Source organism: Dreissena polymorpha, chromosome 1 (genome assembly GCF_020536995.1).
Source record: "Dreissena polymorpha isolate Duluth1 chromosome 1, UMN_Dpol_1.0, whole genome shotgun sequence".
Taxonomy (NCBI): Eukaryota; Metazoa; Mollusca; class Bivalvia; order Myida; family Dreissenidae; genus Dreissena; species Dreissena polymorpha.
In genome coordinates, this window is record NC_068355.1 from 146087965 (window position 1) to 146102504 (window position 14540).

The 14540-nt window shown below is 35.3% G+C and overlaps 1 protein-coding gene across 1 annotated transcript in view; it reads right to left on the reverse strand.

Annotated features, from left to right (window-relative positions):
- Positions 1–174: 174 nt before the first annotated feature.
- The window catches only part of LOC127854616 (carbohydrate deacetylase-like), a 23448-nt gene continuing 9082 nt past the window's right edge, over positions 175–14540 (reverse strand). The window contains exons 2-7 of the mRNA XM_052389683.1: positions 13290–13536; positions 12234–12367; positions 9548–9647; positions 3594–3674; positions 2862–2943; positions 175–1692 (exon numbers count right to left, since the gene is read on the reverse strand). Coding sequence (XP_052245643.1) covers positions 1338–1692; positions 2862–2943; positions 3594–3674; positions 9548–9647; positions 12234–12367; positions 13290–13467 — 930 coding nt within the window. The 5' untranslated portion in view covers positions 13468–13536 and the 3' untranslated portion in view covers positions 175–1337. The remainder of the gene's footprint in view (positions 1693–2861; positions 2944–3593; positions 3675–9547; positions 9648–12233; positions 12368–13289; positions 13537–14540) is intronic.

The window sequence follows — 14540 nt, forward strand, 5'->3', positions numbered from 1 at the left end:
GTAGCAGTATGATAAAATAGGCTATTTTCAATCAACTTGAAGGGTTTAAGCTTGACATGTGCAATAGTAAACTTATATAAAATCGACTAGTTCTTGAATTCATGAGTTATATACATATGTACATGTATAAATGCTTAAGTATATTTTTTTAACAAATTTACAGCAGTAATTGACTTAAAAAGGTATTCAATTTATTAATACATTTTTAAACAGTATACATTAATTTATAGTTCATGATAGTCTGCTACAATTGTTGTACTGTTGTATTCTGTATGTGATGCTTCTTAATCGCAAATCAATGCTTGTTATTAAATGAAAAACATTTTTTAGCTCACCTGAGCACAACGTGCTCATGGTGAGCTTTTGTGATCGCTTTTTGTCTGTCGTGCATCGTCCGTCGTCAACATTTTGCCTTGTGAACACTCTAGAGGCCACATTTATTGTCTGATGTTCATGAAATTTGGTCTTGGACGAGTTAAAAAATGATGCCGGTTGGTTGAAAAACATGGCTGCCAGGGGGCGGGGCATTTTTCCTTATATGGCTATAGTAAAACCTTGTTAACACTCTAGAGGCCGCATTTATTTTCCGATCTTCATGGAACTTGGTCAGAAGATTTGTTCTAATGATATCTTGGATGAGTTCGAAAATGGTTTCAGTTGCTTAAAAAACATGGTCACAAGGGGGCTGGGCATTTTTCCTAATATGGCTGTATATCATGCTTTAGTAAAACCTTGTTAACACTCTAGAGGCTACATTTATTGTCCGATCATCATGAAACTTGGTCAGATGATTTGTCCCAATGATATCTTGGATGAGTTTGAAAATGGTTCCGGTTGGTGGAAAAACATGGCCGCCAAGGGGGCGTGGCATTTTTCCTTATATAGCTATAGTTAAACCTTGTTAACACTCTAGAAGCCATATTTATTGTACGATCATCATGAAACTTTGTCAGAAGATTTGTCCCAATGATATTTTGGACAAGTTCGAAAATGGTTCCAGTCGCTTGAAAAGCATGGCCACCAGTGGGCGGGGCATTTTTCCTTATATGGACTTATGAATCTTCATGAAACTTTGTCAGTATATTTGTTTAAATGATATCTTGGATGTGTATGAAAATGGTTCTGGTCTGTTGAAAAACGTGGCTGCCAGGGTGTTCACTAGTCATGAAAGTTGGTAAGAACATATTGTTCTAATGACATCTTGGGCTGCACAGAACAGGTCAATTCCTTTGAATCTCAGTTGAGCGACTTTGGGCCTTTCAGGCCCTCTTATTTTTAATCATGTGTTGGTATTAAAGTTTTGTTACTAAATACATATGTGTATTAGAAATGTAATTTTAAATAAAAGTTATGTCTTTGAAAGAAATAAGCTTTATATCCTGCTTGGCCCAGAAGTCCTTCATATCCTGACTCATGAGAATTCTCATTTCATGCTCACGGTCACCACTTCGAGAGAAGTCGTCAGGCCCGTCACCACAGCCTCCACTTTCCCCTGTTTTGTACCCAGGGTGCACCATCAACTCACAGAATTGGTCTGCTGGTGGTTCTCTGAAACTTGCAGGCCGATGTGAAACAGCAATGCTAACTTCTTGAGTGGGAGAACTCCTCTGAAAGGCTTTAAGGACACTCTGCTGCAAGCGTGGCAGTGTCATGTTGTTTCCCATGGTATCCAGACCAGCAAAGTTGGGGGACCTGGAAAAGGCAACAAGAGCTCATTAGTCACACTGGTTCTGGTTCTAGTCCAACGAAACGTACTCGAGAGTGGTTCAAATAAGCCGAAGGCTTTCAATGCAAAAGAGCTAAAATAAATTGGTTTAAACTTGAAATCAGTCGCATAAAAAAGCTCAATACAATATGAAATGTTTTAGTTACACTCATAAAGGTATTTCAAAGACTGCAAAAAATGCAATGTATTAATTAAATGAAGCCATCGTAACCTATATTTGTGTTCGATTTCGATTGACGATATTTGAATGCGCTCCTAGATACAAAATAATCTAAATTTGTATTGTCTTCAAGAACTTAATTAGTTATGTACACTTGCTTAGGTTATATCTGTGCAAGATTTATCGCCTAAAATATGCAACTTGAAATCAATGCTGATTCCATGTTCTAAAAGAGTAAATATTAAGTTTGGTAGTGAAAACATGTTGCTAATGATGACTACTTTTTTGCTTTTCTGAATGAAATGAAAAATAATCACTAAACTAGATAAAAAATTAGAAATATGTCACAGACACCAATGCTCCAACAACAAATGTTTGGACACAGACAAAGCCACTATATATTATACAGTAGACAGGAAGACAAACTGATGTAGTCCAGCCGTTGGTCGCAGTTAATATTCCTTTCTTTGCAATCATCTACACATTAGGGTGTGAAAGTTTGAAAGATTAGTTAAGGGATCGAGTTGAAAACACAACAGTTTAGGACTTCATGTATGTATTCTAGGCTATAGTGAAAAACCCGAGGAACATCCATATTCTAGAATAATTCCTTTTTGCCATCATCTATACATTTAGGTCATTTAACTTTGAGAGTTTGAGTGAGATCCATCCAGTATTTAAAGAGAGACAAAACAAAATGTTGGGACTCTAAAATCTATACACATTATTCAACTGTTTGAGCAAGATCTACTCATTAGTTAAAGGAGAAATGAAAACAAGCTTTAGGCAACTATATTTTATTTACAGTTTAAAACACAAGCTTTGAGATGGACGATCAAGTGCATATTTTTTGGCAGGCCTTTAACTCTGTGGGGGCATTATAAAGAACCCTCCTGACCTTGTTGTTCATGAATGCCTTAACATATAAACTTTAAATTGTTTATTAAAAGATCTAATAATCATTTATGCATTTACCATATTTTCTTCTCCTGACAAGTAACTGACGCAGCCATGGATTGTATCACAATTGTTTTGAGAAATTCGCTTCTTGCAGAGTCTGTAGTTATAACATTTATTTTTAGTGGGTCATCATCATGCATAGTATAACCAGCATTATTAATGATTAGTCTTCAGCCATATGAAGCAAGCTCAAGACAAGCATGACCAGACAAGCAATCTGAAGGCCTTTGCAGACAGTTTGGATCCAGATGAGACGCCACAGAACATGGCATCTCATCAGAATCCAAACTGTTTGCTTTTCTGATAGTAGTCTATTCTTTGAAAAAAATAAAAAATGCTAATTTTACAAATTCAGCAGACAACATTTTAGCAAAGGGTTAATTAAACGACAGGGTACATGTAGCTCCAGAGCAGACAACGCGGACAGGCGGGCTGGGGTGGATCTACACTGGCCACATATGGCAGACGACCAATTTTCACATGATGCAGCATCTATGGTTTAATGTGTTGTTTTATTCCAGCTTGTCATAGAACAGCAAGAGGGGAACCGGTGTATACAAACTATAAACAATTGCATTTGTACCCTTTTTGGCCTTTTGTACTTTTATCTACGATCTTAAATACAATATACCAATAGGTTTGTTCAGTGTCAAAGGTAATTTATTTAAGAATAAGACCATTATTTATTTGTGCAAAAATAGTTTATGCAAAAGGTTTACTTAGATTGTAATGAAAATGTATAGCAACCTTCTGCTTCAGTTTCTATAGGAAGTCTTGTCATTCCAATTCCGTTGTGGTGTAATACATCTGCATATATCTCTGCCACACCTGAAGAAACATCGCAAGCATGGAATTTAAGTCCAAGAAAGCAGTGAAACAATATACAATAAATGAATATTCTGATCATAAACACAGACTATAATAGTATTGTACTTAATACAGGAGTCAACTACTGGTTGGGTGAACCCCCTATCCATTAAAACTGTGTATTATGTTCATATCGCCCTTTGTATGTTTTTTTGTACTCTTGTAACGTTTCATAATGAAATCCAATGTCCATTTAGCACAGCAATTGTTAAGCTTTTTTTAATTCAACAGAAAAATTATAGTGAAAATGGGTTATGCAAATTCGTCCAAGCTCACGATAAAATCAGTCATCCATGACGATTGCAATCCTTACTAATAGAACGTGGGGTAGGTATAGTTTGATCTATTTGCAAGTGGGAATGGTTAAACTTGATATCATTCTTATTTTTTTTTCGGCGTAAGCTGTATTAAGCCAGCTTTTCACCTTACCTGACCTTTGTAAGTGTCCAATAAAATTCAAATAAAATTTCCCGCGGCTAGGTACGAATGAATACACTTCATTTATTCCATTGGCTGATTTGAGTATACCACCAGAACATTGGAAACATATCCGCGTCTTTGTAACACTGTTTTACTGCATGAAACAATTTTATCTCTAATGAAAAGGCTTAATAGATAGAACAGTTTTACACACAATTCTCGACATCAATACACTTTGTGCGTGCACCTTTTATTTTCAGAGAATTACCAGCGCAAAAGCGTTTATACTTAAAGGGATCTTTTCACGCTTTGGTAAATTGACAAATTTGAAAAAAGTTGTTTCAGATTCGCAAATTTTCGTTTTAGTTATGATATTTGTGAGGAAACAGTAAAACTGAACATTTACCATGGTCTAATATAGCCATTATATGCATCTTTTGACGATTTTAAAACCTAAAAATTATAAAGCGTTGCAACGCGAAACGATTGAATAATTTGGAGAGTTCTGTTTTTGTCGTTAAATTTTGTGAAACTACGAAGATTGCTTATATAACGTATAAAATACTTCAAGTGTATGTACTCGGCGGAATAGCTCAGTAGGCTAAAGCGTTTTTACTTCAGGACTCTGGCAGGACTCCAGCGGTCACTGGTTCGAAACCTGGTCCGGGCAATGTTCTTTTCCTTTTTTTAATTTTATTCTTGATTTTTTACTGGAGCTTTTACAATCCAATGTTTACATTTATCGATATAAAGCATTTAATGAATAAGTTAAAAAAATGCCAAAATCTGTGAAAAGGCCCCTTTAAAGGCTATATTCTCATATTTAGTACTTACTTCCATATTCCTGTCAACATGTTAACATGTAAAAGTATAAAGAGCAGTGGAAGCGAGGCCTCACTTTAGTGCATTGCATTTCAACCCGCGAGGTATCGGGTCAATTCGCGGTTAGTGTGTGAATGTCAGAGTTTATATTCAGGTCATCACCGGAGTTCACGGCCAGTAAAATAATCGTTATATAATAAAGACGCTATCCATGAACTAGGTGACCTGGAATGTTCTTAAGACCAGAAATATGTTAAATGAAGATATTCAGCGATATAATTATGGTATGTCAATAATTCTAAATGTGTTTACAACAATACAATGATAAATACTATTTTTGATTAATTAAACAATAATTATTCCACCATATTGACTTATGTATTAAGCATGAGCGCGATGATTCTCGATACTGATAATAATCGAATCAAATAGGAATGCCCGACAAACCACTAAAACAGGTTTGTTCGAAGAACGCGCCAATAAATACAGATACTTCGCGTGTGGCCGGTTGACTCATATGTTTTAATTTCACTTCCATTCTTCTTTTGGTTTTCTGTTTTGTATCTATAGGTTTATGACCAGCAATATGTAATAATGTAAAATAATCCGCGAAAACTCCTTGTAACATCCAGTACTGCGTGTGATGCAGCTAAGAGCTGCACAGAAAAGGACATTCGCTATCCTTGATCTTATTCGTTGAACTATCAACGCCGTATATCTTTTTTTAAAGATATTTCATGTTTTAAATTTCATCATTCTAGATGGGTTCTTACACCAGAAAACATCAAGTTAATTAAAAACAACCCAATTCTGCTTGGGTATGAATACACAGCAGTGTAACCGTGTAATTGGCATGTTGCAGACTGTGTACCCCACGTGCCTCTGATTGTCATGAATACATGATTTTACGTGAGCAGGCACAACATGTAGTCAAATGATCACATGGGCGGATGGGTAAACAGAGAAAACAATTAACATGTAGACAAATAGCAACTTATACTCAAACAATAATATCATGTTTCATGATCATATCGTATGTATTTTTTTACTAATTACAATGTTAAGGTTTGTTCAATTCAAAGCTCGTGATGAGCTATTGTGGACGGTGGCCCTTCTGCGTAAAGTTTTGTGTGTTGTCAACAATTTGCTTCAATCAATATCTCCTGCTTAAACGCTTGGCTGATTTCCATGAAACTTCACAGGATGATTTTTGGTGACCATCTTTTGAAGTTGTTAAAATCCTTCCAGTCCTCAGCAAATGTTGGTCACCAGAGCAAACAAAAGTGGAGTTTTAATATTTGGTGCGTAAAATTGCCTAGTGGTCCTATACAAATATTGTTAGAATGTATTCTGAGATCAAAACTCGGGTCAACCCCTGTGGTTCACATGACTTCTATAGACTTATAAAGTAAATAACTAAATAAATCTCTAAAATCTTAAGGATCAGGTGCTTCCTATTTTATGTGTAACATTGTCTTGTGGTCCTCTGTGAAGATTATACAAATCATGTTCCTTCGGTGAAAAATTGCCATGCCCCAGGGTTCATATTTTTTATATAGACTTGTACAGTAAATAACACAACTAATCTCTGAAACTGTATGAGTCAGGGATTAAAGATTTTGTATGTAACATGCTGTACGGGTTCTCTACAAAGTGTGTTCTCTACAAAGTGTGTTCAAATAATGCCCCTTGATTAAAATTAACATGTCAAATGTTATAAAACCTTATAACCACTCTAGAGGCCACCTTTCTGACTTAATTTTTATGAAACTTAAAATCTTAATCTTGGAAATATCTTGACAAAGTTGGAATCAGGATCAAGTACGTTACTGTTTTTGGTATAATTTAAGTTTAAAAAACACCTAATATGATGTAGTTCAGACAACATCCTTTTGATGAAGTAGTGATTTGTTGCTTATATTAGTTTATCTTGAAGACATCCTAGTTAGTAATATTGGTACTAAACTAATGATGTAAGACCCCTGATACTAGAATACATTTTAACAATTATAATATCATTACAATGACAATCATTTATTTGTACATAATATTTACAAATAATTTCATACTTATTATAAAGTAGTTTCACTCTTTGCTGAAATGCATAAACAATTATTTATTTAAAAAAGCAAATAAAATGGCTATTCCATCGCGTGTACCAGGTTATATATTTATAGTGTATCATATTGCTCAGAGTCATTATTTTCAAAAAATGTTTAATTTAGTTAAATGAGACAAATTTTGTAATACATGAATACATTTTCTTCACAGGAAATCAAAAACAATACGTAAATAGAGAAAAGCGGTTCAAATGCATGTGCGTAAAGAATCATCCTAGATAAGCATGTGCAGTCTGCATAGGCTTATAAGGGACAACACTGTTTGCTTTTATGATATTGTTTGTTCAAAGAGTCTCTAAGCAGAAATGAAGCTTAGAAAGTTTAGGAAGAAGTGTTGTCCCTGATCAGCCTGTGTGGGCTGCACAGGCTAACTGGGATGACACTTTATGCACCTCCATTAAATCAACGTGTGTCCTACTCTATCACTGTGAATGAATAAAAACTGTCACGTGAGCACAAAGGTCAACGTCACTAGTCATTTTATGACAACAAACAGCCGCGCAAGGTAGGTTTTTTTCCCCAATACCTTTGCTGATAATCCTCTGACTTTCATAAGACCTAGTGCATGCAATATGGCATGCATATAGCTTTCGATCGGTATATCACGCGTTTTGTGTGTTGCTCTGGTTTTCGAGAACACTTCGGCGCAAATTTCCATTTACGAAGCAAACGCCAGTAGTAAAGTTACAAAGAGTCAGTGTTCTCGAAAATTAACGATCACAGAACTGTCTATGCTTTACCGGACGAACATATATTACATATGTCTATGCATAAAAAACAAAAACATCTACCAGATATTAAATAAACGTTTAAAGAGTGAAAACAAATATGGCAAACGTCAGTAGTACGTTTAGGAATGGCAAACGCCCGTAGCAAAAATATTCAAACGACAGTATAGCCGAATAAATGCAAGCGTTTAATTTAATAAAAAAAACATGTGAACAAAATATAGTTTATGCTAATTTAGATTTATATTAGATATAACAAGTTAAGATTGATGTCATAAATTAATGCACGACATATATAAATTCTGCAACAACAAAAATGAACAAATGTTTAAGTGATATTATGTGCATCTTACAGTTTATAGGTGTATATCGCAACCGTTGTTTATTTTTGGTGTTTTCAGTTCATATACACGTAAATTCGTTAATGCAGCATCAACAAATTAAAAAAATATCCCGGAAAGAGAAATATAATGCTTTTGAATATCAACCGTACTTTCGTTTTGACAACAGGAATGATTCGATTTACAATGTGAATCTAAATTGATTTTTATGCAGATTCGTTCATACGACACAAAGACACTTATTTTGTTTCACGGATCATTTCGTAATGTTCAAACAAGTAAAATAGTACAATTCACAAATCAATAAGATTGCATATTATTTTATTAAAGTGATATAATGAATTGAGCTGAAAAAATTAACAGGTCAAAAGAGTTAGTTAAAATGTGGTTAATGACCAATTATCTGCAACGCATCTTGCTACCAGTTGTTTATAAAAAATATATATTATATTCGATAGTTTACGTGACTGGGGAGTCCTCTTAGTCGAAATGATCCGTAAAACAAAATACTAGTAGTGTCTTTGTGTCGTATGAACGAATCTGCATAAAACTCAATTTAGATTCACATTGTAAATCGAATCATTCCTGTCGTCAGTTGTCAAAACGAAAGTACGGTTGATTTTCAAAAGCATTATATTTCTCTTTCCGGGATATTTTTTCAATATGTTGATGCTGCATTAACGAATATACGTGTATATGAAGTGAAAACACCAAAAATAAACAACGGTTGCGATAGACACCTATAAACTGTTAGATGCACATAATATCACTTAAACATTAATTCATTTTTGTTGTTGCAGAATTTATATATGTCGTGCATTAATTTATGACATCAATCTTATATCTAATATAAATCTAAATTAGTATAAATTTTATTGTTTCACATGTTTTTCATTAAATTAAACGCTTGCATTTATTCGGCTACTGCCGTTTGCATATTATTGCTACTGACGTTTGCCATTCCTAAACGTTCTACTGACGTTTGCCATATTTGTTTTCACTCTTTAAACGTTTATTTAATATCTGGAAGATATTTTTGTTTGTTTATGCATAGACATATGTAATATATGTTCGTCCGGTAAAGCATAGACAGTTCTGTGATTGTTAATTTTCGAGAACACTGACTCTTTGTAATTTTACTACTGACGTTTGCTTCTTAAATGAAAATTTGCGCCGAAGTGTTCTTGAAAACCAGAGCAACACACAAAACGCGTGATATACCGATCGAAAGCTATATGCATGCCATATTGCCTGCACTAGGTCGTATGAAAGTCAGAGGATGATCAGTAAAGATATTGGAAAAAACCTACCTTGCGCGGTTGTTTGTTGTCATAAAATGACTACTGACGTTGACTTTTGTGGTCACGTGACAGTTTTTATTCATTCATAGTGCTATGAACTACCTGGAGCAACATGAGCATGTTGGTGACCATCAACTTTAGGTGGCTTGTAGTTGGTCAGTTGTGTGAATCGGTCAATCTGGCTCTGGATTTCATCACGAATCTGTGAAGACAAGCATGAACACATGTAATCTGTGCTCATACTGTGAAGACAGGCATGGACACAAGTACTGTGTGCTCATACTGAGAAAAAAATCATGGAAATATGTACTGTGTGCTCATACTGTGAAGACAAGCATGGGCACATGTGCTATGTGCTCATACACTGAGGACAATCATGGACACAAGTACTGTGTGCTCATATTGTGAAAACAATCATGGACAGTGTACTGTGTGCTCATACTGTGAAGACAGGCATGGACACAAGTACTGTGTGCTCATACTGTGAAGACAGGCATGGACAGTGTACTGTGTGCTCATACTGTGAAGACAGGCATGGACAGTGTACTGTGAGCTCATACTGTGAAGACAATCATGGACACAAGTACTGTGTGCTCATACTGTGAAAACAAGCATGGGCAGTGTACTGTGTGCTCATACTGTCATGATATTCATTGACAAATGTACATGTACTATGTGCTAATATGGTGAAGACAAGCATGGGTACGTGTACTGTGTGCTCATACTGTGAAGACTAGCATGGGCACATGCACTGTGTGCTCATACTGTGGAGACAAGCATGGACACGTGTACTGTGTGCTCATACTGTGATGATATTCATTGACAAATGTACTATGCGCTCATATGGTGAAGACAAGCATGGGTACATGTACTGTGTACTCATACTGTGAAGATAAGCATGAGCACATGTACTGTGTGCTCATAATGTGAAGACAAGCATGGACTGTTCTGTGCGCTCATACTGTGAAGACAAGCAGAGACTGTACTGTGTGCTCATACTGTGAAGTCAAGCATGGACACGTGTACTGCATGCTCATAATGTGTAGACAAGCATGGACATAAGTACTGTGTGCTCATACTGTGAAGACAAGCATGGACTGAACTGTGTGCTCATATTGTGGAGACAAGCATGGACACATGTACTGTGTCCTTATACCGTGAAGACAAGCATTGACACATGTACTGTGTGCTCATACCGTGAAGACAACCATGAACACATGTACTGTGTGCTCATACTTTGAAGAAAAGCATGGGCACATGTACTGTCTGCTCATACAGTGAGGACAAGCATGAACGCATGTACTGTGTGGTCATACTGTAAAGACAAGCATGGACACGTGCTGTGTGCTCATACAGTGAGGACAAGCATGGACATATGCACTGTGTATTCATACAGTGAAGACAAGCATGGACACATGTAACGTGTGCTCATACAGTGAGGACAAGCATGTACACATGTAATGTGTGCTCATACAGTGAGGACAAGCATGTACACATGTAATGTGTGCTCATACAGTGAGGACAAGCATGTACACATGTAATGTGTGCTCATACAGTGAGGACAAGCATGAACACATGTACTGTGTGCTCATTCTGAGAAGACAAGCATGGACACATGTACTGTGTGCTTATACAGTGAGAACAAACATGGACACATGTACTGTACGCTCATGCTTATTTAACATTATTATTCATATATTATTATATAAATTATAAGAAATGCCTTAAGAGGCTGCACTCAAGTTTTTATATCTTGACGGAATAATGGGCTCATGTCAGTCATATTAAATCATGAAATTAATGTGCGAGACTGAATCTGTATCAGTTCAATACTGAAGTAAGTACTTGCAAGCAACCTTGTTCTTTACTGCTTTGAGAATTTTATAAATATGTTTTTATTTTGTTATTATTCAAAAATACAAATGAGGTCACAGTTATTTGCCACGGCTTTTCATCTAACATAATCACTTTGAAGAAAAATGTGCAGTTTAAATTGAACATCAGTAGAACATGTTTATTACTAGGCCCGGTCCACTTCTGGAACAATTGAACATAGTAGAACATGTATATTTCTAGGCCCCGTCCACTTCTGGATCAATTGAACATCAGTAGAACATGTGTATTTCTAGGCCAGGTCCACTTCTGGATCACATATCTTCCAAAACAAGGTCACAAATTATAATATGTGGCCACTTTGCAAACCACATTTAATACTTAATCTTGATTAAACTTGGTGAGAATATTTTGACAATAATTAGTCCATATTTGAGTCTAGTTTGTGTGTGGCTAAACTTTGTATCTCCATGTCAAATCCTAGTAAGTCCACTCCAGAAATCACATTTATGACTAAACATTGATTAAACTATGTCAAAATGCTTATCTTAATAACATCAAGGCTAAGTTAGAATATGTGGTTATTGTGTCAAAAACTAAGTCACAAGGCAAATCTAAGTGAAACCTCATCACCACTCTATAAGCTACATATTTGACTCCATCTTCTTGATCTTCTTAATCAGAATGTTTATCTAGAAAATATTTTGGTAAAAGTTTGAATGTTTGTTATGTGTCAAAAACAAGGTCACCAAATCTTCTAAAAATCCTATTTCAACTCTAAAAGCCACATTTATGACTCAGTTGATAAATCATGGTAAAAATCTTTATCTGGACAATATCAAGGCCATCAAGGTATCTGGGTACTCAGATGAGGGCTCAATGGCAATCATGGCCCTCTTATTTCTTGTACCCTTTTCCAGTTTCTAAAGCAAACAAAATATACTGTCCAATTTACCTCTTGCCCACTTATGGAATTTCTACTGATTGCTTCTTGGAACCCCATCTTTCCAAGCAATGATCCATGCTTGTTGGTAAGTGTTGTGTAGTTACTACCAACAGGATGTCCTTCAGTCAGATTCAGATGCAAGGCTGCCACAAGAAATATTAATGGTGTTCTGGGAAAGCATGTGCGTAACGTGTCTTCCCAGATAATCATGTGAAGTCCGCACACGCCAGTCAGGGATGACAATTTCTCCCTTGAATGGATTTTTTTGTTAAGAACAAACTTCCTTAAAACAAAAAAATCCATATAAACGGAAAGTTCCGTCCCTGATTAGCCTGTGTCAAGAGCATGGGATGATACTCGACGGTTATGTATTAAGCCTGGTTTTCTCAAAGCACAGCTCATTTCTATTAATTCTCAAATTTGCACATTGTTATTATACAATAACATAACAGTGCTTACATGCACTAGAAATCAAATTATATGCTGTGCACATTTTTTCAAAGGCGATTTGTGCTATATTGAATTGAAGTTGGAATATAAGTTAAATAGTTTTAATTTTGATTTTTTTTATTCACATGGAATAAGATGTTAATACTATATCTGCTCATAATGACCACTCTTTTCACAAAGAATGTATTGTTTGTTTCCCTTTTAGTTCAGTAATTGAAGCTAGTGCTTTGTAACAAATGTGACTTGTATCCCCACACCTTGTCAGCTATGTTCAAGCGAAATTACCGTAATACAGGAAAGTGCCGATCAATTTGGATAGAAAAGTTTAATGCAAATCTAAACTTCATGGTAATGACATATTTTAAGTTGAAAATAAACTTTAGAAGTGTGGAAGAAGTTGGCTTTTTATAATTTATACCATTTTATGCAGGCTGACTGTTCGAACGACTATGAAACCAATCAACAATGTGCATCCCATATTTCCCCTTTTAGTGTATCACTAATTAACGCAAATAGTTTACCGGTATATACAAGATATATCTGATAAGAAATATCATCGTGTTGTAACCTTGTTTAAGGCAACAAAAATCTGTCACAATACACCAAATGACTTACTCAAAGGCATTCCGCACAACTTGGCCTTGGCCACTCCTGATTCTATGGAAACCCCATTCACAATGGCAGCAGCTCCAGTTATTGCCCCTGATTTAAAACATTCCAGTATGCCATCATCTCTTGTGTCACTGTATCCGTAATCATCACTGGTAATCATCAAATATTTATTTTGTTCCATCTTTGAGATCAGTACAGACAATGGGGTTCTCAATTTTAATTCTTACCATTGCTGTACTTTCTGCATTTTCTGAAAACATCCAAATACATGTAATTTCTTTTGCTACTTATCAATTCAAAATTAAGCCATGAATTATGTTCTCAACATGAAACATTTGAAACCCAAAGATAAAACAAGATTTTACATAATCAATTTACATTGGTTTACATGTACATTTCATCTTGAGCACAGACCTTTAACAGACTTTTATAAGTATTAAAAGCAGACATAATCATGCCAAATAGTTTGTCACAGTAATATTTGTCAGCGAATTTAAAAGTATCATACATGTAAATACTCAAAATAAAAAAATATTTTGCAAAATATTTTGTAAAATAAAGTTAACCCATAAAATATCAGTGTTCCTTATAACAAAAGCCAAAATTTCAACGCTAGATGCGGTATGGTAACAAAGATAAAAAAAGATACAAAATGATAATTTTTATTTTTTTGTAGCACAGTATATTCCATTTTAATTTCCAGCAATATCTACCGGTATTCATACGACACACCAACACGAACTTGGTACATGAACATGTGTTGAGTATTTTGTCCCGCAAAATCAAAACAGAGCATTTTGTATCTTGTTAAATCTACATGTATGTTACTAGACCACAGCTAGCATTGAAATTTTTGGCTATTGCTATAAGGAACATTAATTTGTTATGTGTTAACTTTATTTTGTTCGAAATATTCGTTGATTTTGAGGGTTTATGTGCTTTTAATAAAGACACAGAACACATATCTAACATGTTATTTCAATATTTGTAATAGATATTGAGACATGGAAAAGCCGCACGAAAGAGACAACTAAAAAACAAGGGGCAGAACTCTGCAAAATTGCAGTTCAGAATTTCAGGTCTTCATCAGTGACCTCACGGAATGACCCCAAGAAATGAAGTTTCAAATGAAAACCTTTTGTAGATACAGTGATAAAGAGATGTTGAAGGTAAACCATAACCAATTTTCTAAGTACAAAAAGGGGTATCATTCTAATAAATTGCGGGTCAGAGTTATGGACCTTGGTTAGTTGG